The 22,051-nt window shown below is 41.0% G+C and overlaps 2 protein-coding genes across 2 annotated transcripts; one reads left to right on the top strand and one right to left on the bottom strand.

The window, feature by feature from the left end:
- Positions 1–1,017: 1,017 nt before the first annotated feature.
- On the top strand, positions 1,018–7,005 carry PCYB_113320 (hypothetical protein; the record flags this gene model as incomplete). The annotated part of the gene is made up of 10 exons (XM_004223210.1): positions 1,018–1,054; positions 1,636–1,755; positions 2,103–2,440; positions 2,573–2,780; positions 2,888–2,929; positions 3,136–4,871; positions 5,908–6,174; positions 6,568–6,625; positions 6,806–6,866; positions 6,939–7,005. 6 exons carry the CDS (start codon positions 1,018–1,020, stop codon positions 4,869–4,871), a joined length of 2,481 nt encoding a protein of 826 aa, XP_004223258.1. The 3' UTR covers positions 5,908–6,174; positions 6,568–6,625; positions 6,806–6,866; positions 6,939–7,005.
- A 2,753-nt stretch (positions 7,006–9,758) lies between these two features.
- Positions 9,759–18,422, bottom strand: PCYB_113330 (SNF2 family N-terminal domain containing protein; the record flags this gene model as incomplete). The annotated part of the gene is made up of 2 exons (XM_004223211.1): positions 9,759–17,969; positions 18,000–18,422. The coding sequence occupies 2 exons, from the start codon at positions 18,420–18,422 to the stop codon at positions 9,759–9,761; spliced, it is 8,634 nt and encodes a 2,877-aa protein (XP_004223259.1).
- Between the last annotated feature and the right edge of the window lie 3,629 nt (positions 18,423–22,051).

Below are 22,051 nucleotides of genomic sequence, written 5' to 3' on the forward strand. Positions count from 1 at the left end.
TTTTTTTTTTTTGGATTGTCTCCTTTGTGCAAGTTGTTTTGTCCAACCTATTTTGTGCAAACTATTTTGTCCGTTCGTGTGTAACTCGTTTATTAAACTCGTCATTTTAATCACTCCATTTTGGCGTCCACCATTTCACCCCCAGCAGTTTGCCACGTTTCAACTTCCTCCCAACAGTTCCCCCAAAAGTGCTGTTCTTTTCTGCGTTTTTTTTCCTAGCGAATTAGTTCCCTTCCATTCTACAGTTGCCCTTTCTCCTCATTAAAGATGAAGCCGACGATAGAGACGTTCGCCTTTCTCTTGGCGATTTTCCTGATGCTTTACCTTAATCCTGGAGGTAAGCCTTGCCCCAGACACCACACATGCTAGCATATTCACATTTAAATATATCCACGTACGCACACTTGCTGCTTTTACTTTAAACGTGGATGTAACGAATGGAGACTGCCTTTTGGAGGTTATTCATTTGGACTTTCCTTTTTTTTTTTTTTTACCTTGGATCAGATTACATGTCATCCTCTAACACCATCGGAGGTTAATCGAATAAAAAAGAAAAGAAAAAAAAAGAAAATTCCAAAGGGATTAAAAGGGGGCCGTGTGGGATTGGCCAAATGGTACAGTTGTGGCTTTCATTTTTATATGTGCGTTTGGAGAAAGGGGGTTATGGTGGTGGTAGTAGTCATGCATGGGGATATGCATAACCACATAAGTAGATATATGCACATATACATGTGCCTCCATCCCCCACAAAAGCACAGATGTGTATGAATGTAACCCCTCCTGCACGTAAACACACCTACTTACGCTTGTGTCCCCTCTCCCCTGTGCAGCCATTGACCCCTTAAGTAGCACCAGCCGATGTAAGCTTAGGACACGATGGGCCCTTCCTTACTGCGAGTGCAGAAGAGCTAACCTAACCGAACAGTTTAACATGTCTGTCGGGAAAACTTCGCCTGGAGGCTCAAATTTTTTTCTTTGAATTCACCCCATTTTGACCCCCTCCTCATCGCATTCCAAATGAAAGGCTCCAATTCAGCGAACCCTAGCAGGAAAGGTACTTTACGTGGAAATGCAACAAAATGAAAAGATGAAAAAGGGAAAGTTGGACAAAACTAAGCGTCCCATTTTAACATAAATAGCTACTTCAGGTGTGTAATTTTTTTTTTTTTTTTTCTCCGGTATAGCCATTTTTGCAGAACGAAGCCTCGCTTCTTCGGGTAGGACAAAACGAACTATTCGGGAAATGAAACGAACAAATAAATGTGCACCAGCGTATCGCATGAACAAATAAGTGCGCATCAATATAGTGCGAGGTTGCATTGCCTGTCTTTTCTGAAAAGAGCGCATACTCACACGCCTTTATCATTTCTCTCCGAACCCGTAATTATAGAAGATCAGCCTATGACGAGAGCTAGAAGTAAGGAAGCCGAAAGATCGATGTCTATGCGCGACGGCTTAGACGAGCGCAAGTGTGTGCGTGCTTAAAGGGGGAAGGAAACGGCTGATGAGAAATTTTATGTATTCACTTTTTCATCGCATCTTCATCGCTTATTCCCACGTGTTGCCTACCTGTTTCCTGCCTGTTTCCTGCCTGTTTCCTGCCTGTTGTGCATTTTCGCTCTCTTTCCCCCCTAGAGCCCATTAAATCGATCTTAAAAGAAAGTAACCCCCGAAAAAGAAAAAAAACTCACAAAGGAACAAGAGGAGAAATGAAAAAGACAAAAAAAGACATACCTACAAATGATGCGCACAAAAGTAATTTTTTATTTTTTTCCCCAAACCTCCCCCCTCCGAATACACCATCAGAACGTCCATTCTCCAGTAAACGAGCATGTAAAAAGGAGCGAGCATGAATTGCTGACAGTGGTCAATGAATAATTTAAGGCCGCTTCGGTCTGAACAGAAAAAAATGCAAAAGAACAAATTTATAACCCTCCCCCCCCCCTTTTGGCCCCTTTTCCGATCATTTTAGTCGCCGTGTCGGATGAACCCTTACCCACTGGCACATGTAAGGCCTTTAATAAATCCTTAAGTTCTATGGTAGCGGAATATATGCAAACAAATGCCACAATTTATTTTTCTCCTTTCTCCCTTTATTTTAGATACGAGAGTAAATGTGGAAGAAGAAGGTATAGTCCAAATGCATCGGAGAAAAAAAAAAAAGACACAATCACACAATCACACACTTTTCATTCAAAGTGAAAGTTTAAAAATGGGGGAAAATGTAAAGAACGTTGCCCACTTTGTTCACATTTCCCACTTTCCCCCTTCGAAACGCAAAATTTTAGAACCTAGAGCAAGCACCAGTGGCTACCAAGGCAGATTCCTCAAAAAAAAGCCCAAGAAATCAAAAGACTTAGTTAACAGTTACTTGGACAGCATATTAGACGCCGACGTGTTAAAGTATTACGAACAGGATATGGGAAGCATACACAGTGGGGTAATATATGCATTTTTTTTTTTTTCTTCTTCTTCTTCTTCTTCTTCATCTTGTTTTCCCAACTGGGGAGAGACAACACAGCGCACATTCGTTCCTCTCACGTGATGACCCCCTTCCCCCCTCAACGCACAGGACATGGATGTCGAAAATCTATCCGACGAGTTCTGTTTACAAAGTTACGTCATGTCGACACATTTAATGGTGCATGGTGATGAATACCAAAGGAAAAATGCTTATATGAGTATATGCAGAGATTGTCATCACTTTTTCGCGAATGAGAAGGAGTGCCTAGATAATTCGATTAATATGTCCGTGAAGAATTATGGCGAGACGGAAAAAGGTGGGGAAATAAATGCGCATGTACAACACCCCGTTGGGGAAATAACTTAAGTCTTTATCACGACATGTTGTTCATTTTTTTTTTTTTTTTTTTCCCCATTTGCACAGCGATCAAAGTGCCCTTGTTAGGCCTGAACTATGAGAAATCAGGTAAGTAAATTGAGAAAGCGGACGGCACAGATGTGGATGTCTCCATCGGAGCAATGTCAAGTCGATCACTTGGTTAATCTGCCCGATGGGGGGCACTCCCCGCTACACTGTTCTCTGCACAGTCTTTAATGCTCCCACTGCGCGTGGTTTGACGCTTCCACAGCACAGCATTAAATGGCTCCCCCACACGCCTTCCCCCCTCGCAGGAAGGTCAAACCAGTCCCTTGTCATCAACTTCCCGGTGACATACATCCTGTCGAAGTTAATGTCCAGCTTAGTCGACATGGACTCAAACAATTCAAAGAACATATCAGATACCTGTGATATTTTGCGAAAAAAATTAGAAAAAGACATAAATCAAAGGCTAGTCGATTTTCCAAACGACATGGGTATTTTCTCGGACTACATTTCATCGTATATTTCTAATTTTAAGAATAAAATGAGTACCAACGTAACGGACATGTCGAACCCATTGCAGAATTGTAAAGAGTTGTTGGACTCGTTTGAATATATGGATAAATTAACGTACACTTTGGTAAACAAGTCGGGCTTAAAATACTTGGAACACCAGGCTAATCAAAAAAGAATGAAAACTTTTGTTCTCTCCATTTTCAATTTTAAGTATAGAGAATCTGATACAAATATGTATATTAAACTGATATACAATTTTTCCTATGCCATTTCTGATGTTATAGAAAGGATTAAAAAGGTGTACAATGAAGAAACCAGATCTTTNTTTTTAAAAGATTTGGAACCCCCTGAGTTGTTCTTCTTAAGAAATAGTTCAAGCATAAAAAACAGCTGCTATGTAAATATAGTTGCAACAATTTCTTGGTTTTTCAATCAAGTGAATATGGGAATATATAATATGAACAAAACGGTTCTGGATTTATTTAAGGAAAAATTTTCATCTGAAAATATTGAGAAGATAGTAAAAATGAAAAACATCCAGAAGAATGGGCCAAAAAAACACGTCATGGATTTATGCGTTAAGACTATGACAGAGATGGTTGATATGGTTCATTCGGCCTTGCTTGCTTACCACAAGGAGCATTTATCAGAAATTGATCAAGAAATAGATGCGACGGAAAAGGAACGAGACGCATCGTTCGATAGAGACACAGTGAGAGAGCCAAGTCCAGAGTCATCGTCCGATGAAGACACACCCAGAGAGGGAAGTCCAGCGTCATCGTCCGATAGAGACACGCCCGGAGTGCAGAGTCCAGCGAGATCGTCCGATAGAGACACGCCCAGAGTGCAGAGTCCAGCGAGATCGTCCGATAGATACATGCGCAGAGGGGGAAGTCCAGCGCCATGGTCCGATAGATACATGCCCAGAGGGGGAAGTCCAGCACCATGGTTCTATGAAGACACACCCAGAGCACCAAGTCCAGCGGAACCGTCCAAAGAAGATAACCCCCAAACTTCGATCCCCAACCAAATGCCATACCCATCTGCATCATTCTCATACCTAATGGGACACTTACCCCACGCCTTTCCATCAGCCTCATCTTTGCCCCCATCATTACCCCTACCTCAACGTGCGAAAAACAAAAATATTACCTTCTCCAACATAATTAAATACGCTGAGATGTCCCTTCTAAAGGACAGGCTAGATGAATTAAACCTAGAAAAGACGTCAGACCATGTCAGCAATTACGAATCCCTTAGAGATAAACATAACTTACGGAGTAACTTTATGCAGAGGGAGAATTTTATTTGTTTAATGAAAATTTTTTTAAGTAAAATGAATTTTTATATTTCTGGATTACAAAATTCCTACCTACAAAAGCTTACACTTGAGAATTATAAATTGTACGCAATTTTTAATAGACCCCTTGATGATAGGGAGCATATGTACTTTTGCACATCTCCCGGGGAGTACTTGATTCACAAAATATTTTCCTCGAAGTTTTTTCTCATGATTAACATGTACAAGTAAGGTTTGCATGACGAGGTGGTTGTGCTGCCCTCCGCACACGCGTCCTTTTTACCGCTTTTTTTTGCCGCTTTTTTTTCCGCTTTTTTTTTCCGCTTTTTTTTTCCGCTTTTTTTTTCCGTTCTTTTTTCCGCTCTTTTTTGTGATCCTCGCCGTTTGCCGCTTAGCCGCTTAGCTGCATTTTTTTTTACGTTCCAACATGATCCCCCTGTCAAACTCAAACGCGTTTTTTAAGACTTTTTTTTGTTTCCTCCCTCCCTGGAGCACATATTTGTAAATTCGCTTACTGCACAAGCGCAGAGAAGCAATTGCCACTAACGTATACCACAGGACACACGTACTGCACATCCTGGTTCACCAAAATGGAGCGCCTATATTACCACGTAACAGCGAAAATAAGAAAGTAAAAGGGGTCGCCCCACGTTCTTCCAGCTCATTCCCCAAAGGCGAAACGCACAAAAAAAAAAGTAAAAAAATAAAAAAAAATAAAGTAAAATAAAAGATAAGATAAAATAAAATAAAATAAAGAGAAACCACCATTTTGAGGGCTGCTCGAAGAAGCGCTAAAAATTGCCGCAAAATCTTCAGCCCCTATGCTGGAAATACGAGAAAGCGCGACCAGACCAACAGATTTACCCCCGCACACATTTAGACCGAGCGACATACGCGCTCATGTATTGTATGGATTTGCCCCCAACCCCCAGACAGTTTGCATCATAAATTGTGTTTTTCGTTTTTCCCCTCATAAAATAACGTCACGTGTGCGCAACCTGTTCTGTTTCCTTTTTTCGCACGCAAGGACATCCCCCCATTGGACCTTTTTAAACGCGCTAATGGGTTACTGCTGCTGCTGCTGATTATGCAACACCTTTCGTGCCCATGTGCATGCACATGCGCATGGATGGGCGTCGTTCTTTTGTTGGGAGGAGTGTATTACTTCATTTGGCATTATCTAAGTCAAAGAAAAAAGGAACTCCTGAATTGGTTACAAGAAAAGAAAAACGTCAGCTTCGTAATTGCACACCCAGATGATGAAATTATGTTTTTTTTTCCAACCATAAAATTACTATTTGAGAGGAAAAAAAAGGAAGAGATTTTTCTTCTCTCTTTAACAAATGGGGATTTTTATGGCCAGGGGAAGATCCGAGAAAAGGAATTGTACCATGTTTGGTCCTACCTAGGGGGGGTCAAAAACAACTGCAAAGTTATGAATGACCCGGATCTGCAAGACGGTTCGGCCATCTGGAATGAGCAACACGTTGCAGACATCCTAGCAAACTACTGCACACAGTATAACATAAGTAACGTAAGTTTTAGCCATCACGCAAGAGGGGAGCACCAGCGTGCGGGCGAAAGATATACATATGTGACTATGTATGAGCGGTTATTCGTGTTCCATGCCCCTTTAGGTCCTAACATTTGACGGCTACGGAGTGTCTGGCCACCCCAACCATATTAGCGTCCATGGGAGTGCGCGGTAATGTTGGCACTGAGATATATCTGCACGTACCGTTCGGTATCATCCCCACTCCTGCACATGGAGATACACACGGGCGTGTCAGTTTATGCCAAGTTTGTGACGACGCCCATCCATGTACACGCATGAAGAACTGGCAAGTCTTTCTGTACCACTAAGGGCGCACACATTTTTACACACTCGCAAAAAAAGGAATCCCCACCCCCATACCTCTACTTTCAGATTGTTGTCGAAACGGATGGACATAAAAGTTCTTACCCTACATTCGACCCATTTGATAGTTAAATACTTGAGCATGTTTTCCCTGCCCTTTTTCTTACACAAGAAGTAGATTTTTTTTTTTTTTCCAGCATATATGGTGGAGCAGTTCGTTCGTTTCGCCTTGTCCTGACACGTTTGCCAATTCAGCATTTCACATTTGCCGCTTAAACGATTCCTTTTTTTTTTACACCCCGGGTAGATTTCTCACATTTCGGTTTAATCCCGTCTTACTGCTACGGTACGATCATTGAAAGGATTATGTATGCGAAGAAAAGGGGGAGTTTTTACCAAGTTCATATTTTTGCTTGCCTTTCCTTTTTTCCCCTCCCCAGGTTGATGTACCTCTACAGGTCCCAGTTCGTGTATTACCGCATTCTGTTTTGCCTTTTCTCTCAGTAAGCGAATGCCAAATGAGGAGCAGGGAGTACGAAGCGGTTTAGCCAGAGTAGTTGCAAAGCGCTGCTTCGAAGTTACTTCATGCAGGTTCTTTTGGCAGTACATATGTGCCTTCCCCTTGAAAGCACCCCTTGATCGCATTGCAAAACGAAGCAAACACATTGCACATGATTTTTTTGCCCACGTGCTGGTGCAACTCCTCAGGTACGCCTACTTCAACGCCTTCGATTTGATCAGCTAAATCTAATTTATACTTTAATTTTTTTAAATTAAAAAATTCGTAAGGGGGTAGAGTTATATACATATGCGTACGTATATATTCAAAATTGGTAAGTGGATTACTTGTAAAAAATGGGAGCGTGGTAGAACGCGTGTGCATAACGCTGTGTGACGCATAAGCATATATATGTTTATATATGCGTACACACAGTCGAGCCCACTGCGCACATATGCCTTCTCTACACACACATGTGTGTGCGGGGTTGTGTTTTTTTTTTTTTTTTTTTTCTATTTTCACTGTATATTTTGCAACACAGTACTACACACTTCCTCTCTTTCAATCTCTTTTTTTTTTTTTTTTTTCCCATTAATTTTACACGCAATGAATAACTGATGATGTATCATCGAAATCAAATACACACACGAATGCGTATATATCTAGGTATATAATATATACATGATGAATTGTTAAAAAAAAAACATTCTATTTTGCATTTTAAAACGAAAAAAATGGGGAAAAAAAAAAAGAAAAAGGGAAAAAAAAGAGGATAAAAAAAAAAAACACATAGTTACAAGGAAACATTTTTTTTTAAAAAAATGACTGCAATGGGGGGTTGATAGAGGGGCATATATAATAAAAAAAGATCATTTAAAAAAAATTGGCATTTATTTTCTTAAAAAAAGAGCACACGTGTGTGTACATGTTTACATACACACACATACGCACGCACGGATGCACAAATGTTCGCTGCTCTCTGCTCGCTCCGACGGGGGGGAGTTTTCATTAAAAACTATAAACAGAGGAGCGCGCGCATATACATATATATATGCAGTTGCATACATACGTGCGTACATACATGTGCAGGTACTACATACACGCGCGACATGCTTCGCAGGAATCTAATTGTGCAGGGGGTGTATACGCGAGATGCTCCCGTGAATGGCTTTTCGAAAGGACATCTCGGCTAAAAGCAACGTCACATTCTCCTGCATATGGGTGGAAATGTACGTTATACAGGTGGCGCGCGTATGCACCCACGTACAACACACATTTAAGTAATAATAACGTATAAGTTTTTTTTCCTATAAAAAAATAGAGGAAATAAAAAATAAGCGGAAATGCCATCAGGGGGAATATCCTCTCCTTGTGTGAGATTTGACTAATCTGTATCAGTCCCCAAGCCGAGTTGCTCACATTAATTCATTCCTTGTGGTGTGCCAAACATCCATATGGTGATAAAAAATAGCTGTACATTTTCCATGTTCAACTAGCCAATTGTTCGCCTTGTCCGTTGAAAAAAAAAAAAAAGGCCTTCCACAATTATAGTCATTCCTCTTAAATAATCTCTTCTCATATTCCACGGGTGGAGTGCCGTAATAACGAAACAATGGCCTGCTCCTTTATTCGATTTATTTTTCTTTCGTGGGGGGGTATAGTCACTTTTTGGGTGACTTTCCTCGGATGTTTCCAGTTTAGGGAGTTGTAAATATATTTGTCATTCGCGCAGCTTGGATCTCTTCACCCTTAACAAAATATCTCCAGGGCTTCATTTTTTGTACAATCTTTGTGATGTGGTTCTCGTCTACTTAGCTACATTTAGAACGCTTTCTGCTTCGCTTTGTTATTTTATTTTCCATCGTTTTTAATTCGCTTCCTCACCTCCGTTGCAACAAATTATCACATCCACCTATTCATACAATCCCCTGGTCAGAAAATACAAACGGCAGATATATGCATACCTTCTTCGCTACAGTAATTAAAGTCACTGCAAATGTGGGGACTATCAACAGTTCATGGGTAAAACGGATTGCTCCCCTCGGGGCTCGCCTACATGCGGACAATATATATAACGATTTGTTGTTACCATTTTTGAGCGACCCAATTGGGCTACCCTTTCCTTTCCAGCGACGCGATTGGGACCCTCTTCCCTGCACGCACACATATGTTCATACTCCCTCTGTGTCGTTCCTTCTGTGGCTTCTCCAAAAGGTAAGAGAACCTCCTTAGGAATGCGCCCATCGTTAGCAGGTTATCCAAAATGTCTTATATTCTAACGCACGGTATGAACATTTTCCGAGGGAGCTCCGCAGTGGAGTTCCGCGCGGGGCCACGCGTGCACTGAGTTCTACTGTAATGGGTTCTACTGCAATGGGTTCTACTGCAATGGGTTCTACTGCGCGGGTTCTACTGCGCGGGTTCTACTGCGCGGGTTCTACTGCGCGGGTTTTACTGCACGGGTTTTACTGCACGGGTTTTACTGCACGGGTTTTACTGCACGGGTTTTACTGCACGGGTTTTACTGCACGGGTTTTACTGCACGGGTTTTACTGCACGGGTTTTACTGCACGGGTTTTACTGCACGGGTTTTACTGCACGGGTTCTACTACACGGGTTCTACTACACGACGTTCTACTGCACTGAGTTTTTCTCCATTTTGCTCTCCTCCATTTCGCCTCCTCTACGCACAGCTTTTACACAAATGGATACTCTACAACGGACGAGAACATAACGGCCGGGCCGCATCCCATCAGCTGGTTCAGTTCACCTCCGGGGGGAGTTTATCATTCTTGCTTCTCTCCGCACTCATGATAAAATTTTTGACGTCATCTAACTTTAGGTGTTGCAAGATGTTATCGCTACTGATGGCGGTCATTCTGTTCGTGTTTCCTTGGGGGAGAGTTCTACTTGGATTGTTTCTGCTGGTCATACACTCGTCATGCGCCTTACCCGCGTTGTTACTTTGGCTACTTCTGTCGTCACTGTTGTTGGTGGTGGTGTTGCTTGCGTTCTTCACATTGGTCATGCTTTTTGAATTGCTAGGGCTTTTGGAATTACCGGTACTCTTGGTATTGCTGGGTGTTCTGGCACTTCCGGGGATTCTGCCATTTCCAGGACTTTTGGTGTTTCCGGGGCTTCTGGTATTGCTGGGACTTTTAGCATTACTGGAACTTTTGGCATTGCTTGGGCTTCTGACATTGCCAGGACTTTTGGTATTTCCGGGACTTCTGGAATTGCTAGCACTTTTTACAATGACGGGACTCTTCATAGTGCTGGGGCCCTTAGTATTGGCACTTCCCGCTGCCCCACCCTTCGCGTTGCCCGCGCTGATCTTCTCCCCGCTGGCACTGGAACTGTTGCTCGGCTTCTTCCTGCGGTAGAGAATGTACTCCTGCACCTTGTTATTTCCGCAAACCTCAGAAGAGCTGGTAATTTTTTTTATGTCATAGTCCACATTTCCATCCACAGCACAGGAGGTGACACGTTGGTAAGCGGGTTCATTTTTCTTAAAATGAAAACTACTTCTTGCATCCATGTTGAGGGAGGCACTTCTTTCCGGATTGGGTTCATTCCTATCAGCTTGCATCATTTTTTTTTTCATCAAGTTGGTGTTGGCACAAAGGTTCAATAATTTCTTTTCTATATCTTCACATTTTATATTCTTGTCAATATTAAAAATATCAACATTGAAGTCGTTAATGGAGGCAAAGTTGCTACTACTGTTGTGGTGATGGTGTCTACTAAATTCTTCTGCCTTCTCGATGCCTTTCATCGAATGGGAAAGGGAAGAGGCTGCCAGATCTTTGATGTTGGGAGTGGGGGTAGTGGAAGTGGTGGAACCCTTATTTGTGAACATACAATACTTGGTATTCTTTTCAAAGATATTTTTATACAACTCGGGGTTAAAATTTATTTTGTTTTCATGACTCGTATTCGTATTACTGTTTATGCGGGACTTGGCATAAGTAACATCGGCTACCATGTTTTCCCCGGGAATGGCTTTCTCCAAGCATGTGCTATTTTTTAGTGAGCTCTTCATCTTATTGAGATAATTCTGAATTATGGATTTTTCTAAATCATTTTGATTAAGCTTCCTATTTTTATCAACACTGTTGAGTAGATCTACGTCGGTTGATCCCCCTGCCCCACCTGCACCACATTCTACAAAGGAGTTATTAATTAATTTTATTTTTGTAACTCTTAGAAATTCCTTCGCTTTGAGTAAAAAATCATCATTAAATGAGTCTCTAATAAAATTGGCATTGTGAATATCTTTAATTAATTTTTCATGAAATGGATTTATTAGATGATTTAATTTTTTCATATTATTTGCATTTTCATTTTGTGCGTTACTTATGTTTGCTGATTCTTCTGCGTTGTTATTGTTGTTTTCGTCATTCATTTTTTTTTTCTTTATCTTTTTGATGGTATTTTTTACACATTTTTTTCTCTTCCCCGTGATAGTGGATATTTCGTCGTTTATTCTTTCCCTCATTTCATCCGTTATGTCACTTTTTATTTCTATAATGTCCTTCGTGTCGGAGCCATCCGAGTTGATGATTAGCGGTTGGCTGTATAGCAAATGTGTGAGGTTTGATTTCGACATGGAGCTGCCTCCACTGTTAGGATTGTCTTCATTTTTGTCATCATCCATTTTGACTGAAGGGCTAAAAACCCCACCACCACTACTGTGATTGCCCCGTTTAGATTCCTTCTCCTTCTTCGGAACCTTTTTCTTGGATGATATTAACATATCCCACTTCATCTCTCGAATGCAGTCCTCGAGAATGTCGTCTGCCTTATCTTGGAAGTTACTATATAAACTCTTGAATTTAAAAATGGACATATTTTTATACTCCTCCTCTGTGTGTTCATCCTGTATCTTTTTCTTATTCAACAACTCGATAAGTTGTTTTAGTTTTTCTCGTTTATCTTCATATTCTTGTTTTTCTTCGTCTGTTAATTTGTCACAGTGCTTTCTAAAGTGCGCCAATTTTCCCAACTGCACGGTTCCACACTTGGAACATACGGCTCGCAAAAATCGTCTTGTCTTTCCCTTCGAACCGGTGTCGTTATTATTGTTTGGTGTACCTCCACTTAGTGGATTATTCTCTCCCTTCACATCACTGCCGTTGTTATCTGACGAAAGGATGGTGCTCATCATCAACTTCACATTTTCACTGGACCCTTGGTTGAATTTATCCTTCTCGTGGGCGTTCTCTTCATCCTCCTCATTGTCCTTACTTTCGGCTTTCTCAAAACAGGTGCTGTGTGTAAAATCTTGTTGCTGCTTTTGATCTGCTTCAAATTTGATCATCTTTCTGCTCAACGTGTTATCGCTAGAATTTCCCTGGATGGCACCACTTCCATTTTTGTCATACTTACCAGTGGTGTCTTCATCTCCGCTCGTTACTACACTCTTGATTACTTTAAAACTGAACGAATTGGTGCCATGAAAATCGTAGCCTTTTTTACTGTCCTCCTTGTTTGAGCTACTCGTCATGGGGGGGGAGGATACTCCTTGAGGTAAAAATAAAGTTCCCTTCTCCGCGTCTTCCTCATTCTCCTCCTCCTTCGTCGCAACATTGTTGGAAGTTTCCTTTTCCTCACTGTTATGTTCCTGTTTCTCCTTAAATTCAGGAGAAAACGGAGAGGAGGGGTCTTTACCACTTAGCGCAATTCTTTTGTCAGAAGTGCTACACCCAGAGGGGGGGGCATCCTTATTATTAGCCGCTTGGTTAAATGACGAATTAGCGTAGAAGTAGGATTTGTCCAGTTCCAATGGGTAACAACACTGTCCTGGGTACTTATAATTGGCATGGCAAGGAAGTTTACAATTTTCACAAAGGACAAGAAGCTTATGAGGTAATTTGGTATGCAAAAATGTAGTGGACTTTTTTTTGTTCGTTTCCTTGTTGTCATCTTCAATTCCTTTTTGTTTGAGCACCTTGGCATGTTCTATTCGATTAATTAATTCTTTAACAAAATTGACAGGAAATAAATTTTCATATGCACTTCTCAGTTGTGCTTCATATTTCTGATCCAAGGCATCTATTCGTTTTCTATTTTCTATGATAAATTTATCTCTCTCCATTTGTTGAGCTCTCTTTCTTTTCTTCGCTTCTAACTCTTCCTGTTTGCTGTCATGTAGTTGACTTCTCAGTTCCTTCTGTAGCTGCTTCTCGTTTTCTCTTTCCTCCTTTGTCATCTTTCTTCGCTTCTTCTGTTCCTCCACGGCCTTACATTTGGAACATAGAAAGCATACCCAATTTTGCGGTGTGAAGTTTACTCCCCTCTGTCGCAAATTGTGATAATACTCCTCTCCAACATAATAGCGTACATAATCTGGTGGAAAACAATTATAGCAGAAACTAGTGGGACATGTGGCACAATGGATTAATAAGTTACCACACTGAGATGACTTTCTAAAACAAAGACAGCATTCATGCCAGCTGCAGGTCCATGTCTTCTTCACATTTTCATCCTTAATCCCTTCACATAATTTATGATATGTTTTTGGGCATCGGAAGCAGTTGATCATATCTCCGTAGTCAATTTCTATGTCGTTATTGTTTCGATCCTTCACCACTGCTTTGTAATTTTTCGTGTTATTACAAATGAAGCATCTGTATTCGTGCTTGATTTGTTTCACTTCTTGTTTTCTTCCCCAGTACTCTGGTGTGTACATGTTCTGCGGCTTTTTTCTTTCCCTTACAGATCTCCACAAGGTCGTGTCGGTACCTCCCGTCCCTCCTGCAGCATTGCCACCACTGGTTGTTCCGTTTAAGTTGGTCGAACTGTATCCACTGCCACTTCCTGCAGCATTGCCATCTTTTAAGAGGCCTCCCTTCGATTTGGAGCTTCCACCTGTGACGTACACCTGGTCATTTCCTTCTCCGTAGAGCGGACTATTTTCATTGATGTTATTACCATTGTTGATTCCCATTTCGAGTTCTTCGGCCTCATCTAACATAACCTCATCTATATCGATTCCGTTTTCATCATCATCGTTATCAGCTCCATCCTCGTCATCAACCTCGCTGTCTTCCCCATTTCCACCACCTCTACCTTTCTGTATACAAATGTTGCCATCTCCCGTTTCTTCCCCATTGTTATTATTATTTACTTCTTGCTCTATGGTAGTTTTTTCTTCCTTCTCCAAGTCGACCCCGTTGATAATGGGCAATTTTCTTCTTCCCCTTTCTATGAAAAATTCCAAGGGGTAATTGTTCGTGTTTTCCACGTTCATATTTTGTATGGCTGCTTTCCCATGCAACATTAGTTTCCTAATCTCATCTGAGGAAAGTTTCTCTTCAAAATTATCTAGCATGTCTTCATCGTCCTGTGTTTGAACAACAAGTTTGTCTAACTTCAATTTTTGTTCTCTTCTAAATGCCATTCTTTCTTCTACAGTCCACTCCGTCATGAGTTTCCACACGTTCACCTCCCTCTTCTGACCAATACGGTGGGCTCTATCAATTGCTTGCAGATCAATAAACGGGTTCCAATCTTCGTCATACATAATTACATGGTTGGCTGCTGTCAAATTGATACCCAATCCTCCTGCCCTGGTGCTAATTAGGTAAATAAAGTAAATGCTGTCACTCAGGTTGAATTCTCGAATGTCTAACTCTCTTATCAGTTTGTTTGTTGACCCGTCCAGCCGCATATACTTCCAGCACCTGTACTTGCAATACTCTTCCAACTCGTCTAGTACCAACTGGAATTGGGTAAAAATTAGCACCTTGTGCATTTTGATTTCTCCTTTGTTTGCTTTGTCTTCCGCTCCATTGTCCTCCTTCCCGTCATTGGCACATTTGCTCCTTTGGTTACTATCCTTTAGGCTGCTTCCTCCTCCGTCTGCCCGATATTCTGCTGCGTTTTGTTGGTCTCCCCCTTCTTCTACTGCCCCTTCCTCTTTCTTCGCGTTCAGTACATCCATATGCTTCGTCTTTTCCTCGCTTCCCATCTTGCTGTGCGCACAGGAGTTTTCGCCTCCTTCTTCGTCATCTTCTTCCTCCTTTTTCGTGTCCTCCATGTCGGCCCTCCTAGAATCTCCCTTATCAGACACCTTCGTCGACTGCTCGTTGGACTTATCCAAGCTGTTCGATGAATCTTTCTTCTGCGTTTTAAAGAACTCCTTTATGTTCATCATTTTGCAGTTTTTCCCGAGGGTGACAACATTTTGTGCTTTATCATTCGCATCGTCATTCGTGTCGTCATTCGGTTCATCCTTCACGTCTGCACCGGGATGAACCAAGCCACTATCCGTTTTGTCCTCATCGCACCCGTATTCCTCCTCTGCTTCGTCCTTCTCCTCATCTGAGTCCTCCTCTTCTACCTCCTCGTTGCTATCGAACAAGGTGTTGGTGCTTTCTTTTGTGTTTCCCTTATGACTGTCCTTATTTTTTCCACTCTTATCATCATCCTCATCGTTATCCTGTTCATCCTCGTCATTATCCTGATCATCTTCGTTGTTCTCTTCCTCCTCATCTTCCCTTTGCAGCTGCTGCTTGGATTGTTGCGGTTGGGGGTCGTCCTCCTCCTCCTCATCCTCGCCGTTATCCTGATCATCGTCGTCATCATCCTCCTCCTCGGCGTCAACCCCGCTGTCACTTTTGCAATTTTTGCGCACCTCCGCATTGTTGTCCTCCTCCTGCTCCTCATTATCTTCTTCTTCCTCCTCATCAGAGTCCTCATTGGACAGATTATTTTCATCATAGGCGTTTTTTCTGTTGGTACCACCTTGGCCAGAATTGCCCCGGTAATTATAATCGGACAGATCATACGAGTGATTATTGTGCTTCAAAATTTTGGTTCTCCTTCCAATAGATTTCCCATCACCATTGGCAGCACTATTCTTGATAAAATCTCTGACCTTATCATAGATGCACCTTTTTTTCTTATAAGGGCATTCATTATCAATGGCCACAGTGTGCATGAAGCTTTTAAGCATATCTTCATTTTCAGATGTGGGTTTCAAATCAAATTTGCCCTGATTCAAAATTTCGATAAACATAGGGCTACTTTCCAGCGCCTCTATCTTTTTAAACTTCCCTGAATGTTCTCTCTTTTTTTTTTGGGCGTTATTCTGTTCCTGAATTTTGTGGTATCTATGGGCAGCAACTTCCTTCTTGTGTTTGTCAAAACTTGTCGAGTAGTTCTTAACATATTTACAATTTTCGTAATGCAGTTGGCACAATAGCTTGTCGATGAAGATAAGCTTGGAGGAAGATTCGATGTGTTCCTCTCCAGATATGTGCTTCAACTTTAAGGCATCATTCTTTACTTGTTCTTTTATTTCTTCACTCTCTTCTTCGAAGAATGCAAAAAGTTTTTCCATTTGTGAGGGTCGACTAACTATTCCTTTTGGGTGGCCACAAATGATTCTCATTTTGATCACCAACCCGAGTAACTTCTTCACACTGACTTTTTCTTCCACCATGGATCGAATATCCAGCAGCCTCTTATACCAGTGAGCAGACAGGGTACCCAAGGGTAACCACACATCATGGAAAATTTTTCTAGGCAATGTGATAGCCTGTTCTTTTAATCTTCTAAGCATAATTTTATCTAAAAGACATCGTATCGACTTTAGATCCTCCTCCTTAATGGCCGACTTGAGATCAATATTTCCAATGTTGACATTAAGTTTGGATCCACTTCCTGCTGTGTTTCCATTTTGGTTATTCTTGTCATCCTTATTATTTTTATTCTTCATGTTGTTACTACTCTTTTGATTATTGCTTGCACTGCCACTGTGACTACTTCCCGCGGCAGTGCTTTGTTGGGATGCATTCATAAAGGCCTGCTCGATAATTTCTGAATTTTTAAATATATCTGGGAACATAAAATTGATGAGTGTAAATAACTCCGCTGAATTGTTTTGTAAGGGAGTCCCCGTGAGCAACAATCGCATGTTCCCAACGACTCTATCCATCGAGTGTCGGATGGCCCCACTTTGATTTTTTATTCTGTGGGCTTCATCCAGAACTATACATTGCCATTTGGGAATGGTTTCCACGAAGAACTCCTCCTCATTTTTTACCGTTTCGTAGGTAGTTACGTACAAGTCGTATAGCCCCTTCTCAGCCAGTCGATCCTCCTTCGCGTGAGTTCTTTCATTTTTCGAACCGCATATTTTGATGCACGTAAGATGCGGAGTAAATTTATGAATTTCCCTGAGCCAATTACCGACAGTGGATAAAGGTACGACGATCAAATGAGGACCATCGATTTTGTTACATTTTAAATAGGACAGGAAACACAAAGTTTGTATGGTTTTTCCTAGTCCCATTTCATCTGCTAGGATAGCACCTCCTGTGAGGAACGATTTTAATAACCATTCGACACCGTCCTCCTGATGCGGCTTTAACTGTACATTATCCACCAGTGGTCGCCGCTCGATTTTCCGTCCATTCGGATAGTAAACACTTAAAAATACAGACTCGATAAATTTGCATGCATTTTCATTCGCTTCATCTTCAAGGGATGAAATATATTCATCGAATTCTTTCGAATCCATATCAACATCCTTCCTGGAGTTACTCCCGTGATGGTAATTCCTATCCGAGTCCTTGTGTTTCCCTCCTTTTCTTCCTCCACTGCTGCATGCACTAGTATGGTTACTCCTCGAGTTGTAAAAATCATTTTTAAACGTTTTGGTAAGGTTTGCAAAGACTCTAGGGTTCACAAATGGTTGTAAATCTTTCCTATGTGCTAGCAAAAATCGATTTCGGTATTTTATAATTTTTGATCTCCAGAAGCTTAGCTCTCTTTGTCTTTTTTTCATAATTTCCTGAATTTCATTTTTGGTCCATCTCTTATGTCCCTGGTTTAGTAACGGGTCTTCATTCTTGCAACATGGGCATTCCCACTGATCTGATATATTATCAAAATCTAGATCGGGTAAACATGTTGGGTGAAATGAATTGGGACAAAAATCACAGCCAAGTAATTTCCCCGGTCTCTGGCACACATAACACGTGGACGAGTTTACATGTTCTCCATTCATATTATCAATCGCAAATCCTTTCCGCATCCGTCTCACATCCAAATTTTTATGTTCCTCCGGTTTACACACTGGACAAAACCATTTTTCCGATTCAGGTTCTGCCTGCAGGCCTAAACAGGTAACATGATAGCTATTGGGGCATCCATCACATAGTAATAAAATTAAGTTGGACGATTTTTCTCGGCATATTTTACACCTATCTTCATTTTCTGGTATATCATCATCTTCATTCATGCATTGGTAGCAAAGGTAATTTTTTATATCTTTCAAAATTTCGTTGTCAATTAGGCCTTCTGCCTGCAGACACTCCCTGTGAAACTTCTTCTTACATTGTTTACATTGGATGCATTCATCTCCATCTTCAAAGTTTTCACGACACAGTGTACACCATGTTTTTCTTATTCTCATTTTAACGGTCGGGGTGCAGGGACGTCCCTTGGGACATGTATATATAGGCGCACGTGCACGTCCAGGTATATGTGCTTGCGTGCTTTGTGTGTTCGTTTGTTTGTGTGTGTATATACTTACACGTATACGTGCGTGGTGAATATAACAACCTTATACCTCTGTCTTCACACGAATACGCACGAGCAGTCCCGATCGACGTGACACATATGTATACTCTACTAACATGCGCGCCACGCACGTTCGGTCCGTATGCGTTCTGCTCGTGCGCGAACTATTCTCAATAAAACACCATGCGCGCCGCACATGCACATGTGTCCTCTACCTCGTAAGCGCTATGCTTTGTATGTGCATATAATAATTCATTTAAGGTACATGTACATGAAGAGAGAAGAGTTTCGCGAAGCACGAAACAAGAGGGGGAGAGGGCCGTGTGCGTCTCGTGCGGGAGACGGGGACGCCCGATCGGCACGCACACGTGTATGTATGTGTATATATGCAGAGAAGTTTGGCATGCAAGCGTACACTCGGCACTCTGTACGCAAGTATACCTACACGCAAATGCGTATGGGTACGCATACACACGTCAGTATGGAAGGGTCTTGTGCACACGACACTAGTTGTGAGGCAGCAAGGAGATGCGGGAAATGCGGCTTTTTAAAAGTTTAGAAAAAAAAAATATATATACACGTGAATATATGCGCATGTACACACATATACATATATATACATACGCGCGTGTACATATTTCACGTTTTGCGCACTACACGCGTGCACGCTCGACTTTTTTTTTTTAATTTTCAAAAAAAAAAAAAAGTACGAATTGAAAAGGGGGCAAAATGTGAGCACATACGCGTATGGAGCAAGGTATGTACGTAATGGCGTATAAGTAACCTCACTGCATACATACGCGATGGCGGTTTGAACGGACGCACGTGTTGTACGTACGATAAGGTTGGTCATACGTTCGCGAGCGATGTACTCTTCTCACCCATTTGACTGAATTTTATTTCATTACATAAACTTTGCATTTTATGCTGTAATGTTATGTATGATAAGAACGCTTATATTTTTGTATGATCGAACGAACGAACGAATGTATGTATGTATGAACGTGCGTACGCTGGCAAAGTTTACGCAATTGGAAAAAAAAAAATAAAAAAAAATAAAAAACAAAAAATAGAAAGCAAGAAAATAAACAAAAATGATACTCGCATATGTACTCATACAAACGCATAAATTGTAATTATCATACAATATATATTCATATAACGATTAAATTAAAAAAAAAAAAAAAAAAAGTTTCATCTACATGCATTTTTTGTCATAATTATTTCGCATGTATGAATGTACGCAAAAACGTACGTAGCGCTTTGGAGGAATTGTAAAAAAAAAAAAAATTGCTTAAAACGTGTACCAGGTGAAAGGGGCGAACCGGTGAGCATGCCAACTGTCAACATATTACGTATGCATATTCACCCGCCTGTACGCACTACGCACATGTGAACATGGCCGCACTCATGCTATGCATATACCGGCTAATTCGAACAGTGTCCTTGGTGTTGCCTCGCATGGGGATGTATACATATATACATATACATACATAAGCATATGTATACATGCGCAAGCCTCATGTGAAGTGGAAATGGGCGCTAAAAAATTCCTCGCATGCAAGAGTTAGGTAAGCATAAAAAAAAAAAAAACATGCACGGGGAGTACGCATATGCATATATCTATCTATATACGTATGTATGGCAGTAGTACATACGATAACGTACCTCCGTTGAGTGGCTACTACTTTTTATAGAAAAAATGGCAGGGTCGGGTTTGCAAAAATAAACGCCCCGCATGCGTAAACACATTCCGGGGAAGCGAAAAACTTTACATGGGAAAAGGGTACATATACGTATACATACTTACGCATGGGGACCTATGCATGTACGCATGTATGCCGCTCCCTTGAACTACCACATGTATGGAAATGAATGAACAGATAAAATAAGTGTCACATGTACAGTATGCATGAAAAAGGCAAACCATACGCCTAAGTCCGCATACAATATATGCGCATATGCATATGCGTATGCATGTATACACGCTCGCACGACAAAGCGCATATGCACATAAATCTATGAAAAAGGCGATGGAGCTATTCAACATGTATACACTCACGTACAGCTTTTTCATGTACATTAAAACTGCATACGGAAGTACGCTGCGTGGGCTGTGGGACAAGGCATTAGTGTCATGCGCACGTTCGGATGTTTACACGTACGCGTGAGTTCGCTACAGTACGTGTAAGTATGCGTACATGAAACAGCACGTATACATACGAACGAACATAAAATATATATGTACACATGCCATCCGCGTTTTTTCCTTTTCTTTACGTACACAAGGGTATTGTGTTAGTATTAATTGAAAGAAAAATTATAATGATGTGAAAGTGTTATGAATGAACTGGGAAATGAGAAAAAAAAAATTAAAAAACGAAATAAAAAATAAAATAATCAAAGGGAGAAAAAGAGAAAAATGTTATTTATCAAAATTAAAAAAAAAAGAGTTGGCGTAAAATGAATCGTGAACTTGTGTGCGAAGAGAATTTTGCCAAAGGAGAAAAAAAAAAAAAAAAGGAAAAGGGAAGCGCGAATGAAAGGCAAAACGAAAAGCAAAATGATGGCGACGTGAAATGCGAAGTGCTCGGCGAAACAGAAAAAGGCAAAAAGGAAAAGTGAAATGTAGTGATTTATGATTTATGATTTACGAATTATGAATTCCTAAATTTCATGAATCGTGAACTTCCTATCGCTGATATGTTTTGGGATGTGAACTCCAGGAAATGCAATCGGTCAACTCGTCAATCGGTCAAATGGTCAAACGATCAAACGGTCAACTGGTCAACTCGTTATTTTGTATGCATATGCAGGGACGCGTGTATGTTCGTGTGGGGGAAAGGTCGCGCGCGCTTGGTTTACGTATATATGAGTGTATGTCGCTATGTATGGGGCAAGCGCGTTGCGCAGGACGGGCGGACACACGCATAAACGTATAATATACGCGAATGCATATGTATATTTACATGTGCTTTGCGCTGTGCATACATATGCGCTCAGCACACGTTTCCACGCATATATGCGTACACACGGGCGACGCGCGTACTTCTGTATGCCAAGGTGACTCCGTGCGAACTGCTGCGCTATAGGGGGAGACTTTAAAAATTTTGGAATGGGGAAACGCATGTACGCGCTGCGATAAGCAGGAACATGTACTATATGTTATGTACGCTCATGTACACGCATACGCATATATGTACAGTACAGTACACTCCTACGTATTTATGTACACTCCTTTGGATACCTATTCGTACATGTACGTATCAACATATAAAACTTCGCGTACAAATACGAGCAGGCACATACAAAACAGAGAAATGATTGTACTTATATTTTTACTTCAAAACTTTCTGTGTAAAAGCATTAAGAGGTTCCTCACTTAGCTTTTTTAAAAATTTCTCCATTTTTACAATTGAATTTCTATTTAACGATGGGAGATTTATGTACCTTAATTAACAAAACTAAATGAAGTGACATGGTATGATAAAAATTTTATAAACAAAAGTAAAAGCAAATTTT

The sequence above is a fragment of the Plasmodium cynomolgi genome, chromosome 11 (assembly GCF_000321355.1).
Source record: "Plasmodium cynomolgi strain B DNA, chromosome 11, whole genome shotgun sequence".
Classification (NCBI taxonomy): domain Eukaryota; phylum Apicomplexa; class Aconoidasida; order Haemosporida; family Plasmodiidae; genus Plasmodium; species Plasmodium cynomolgi.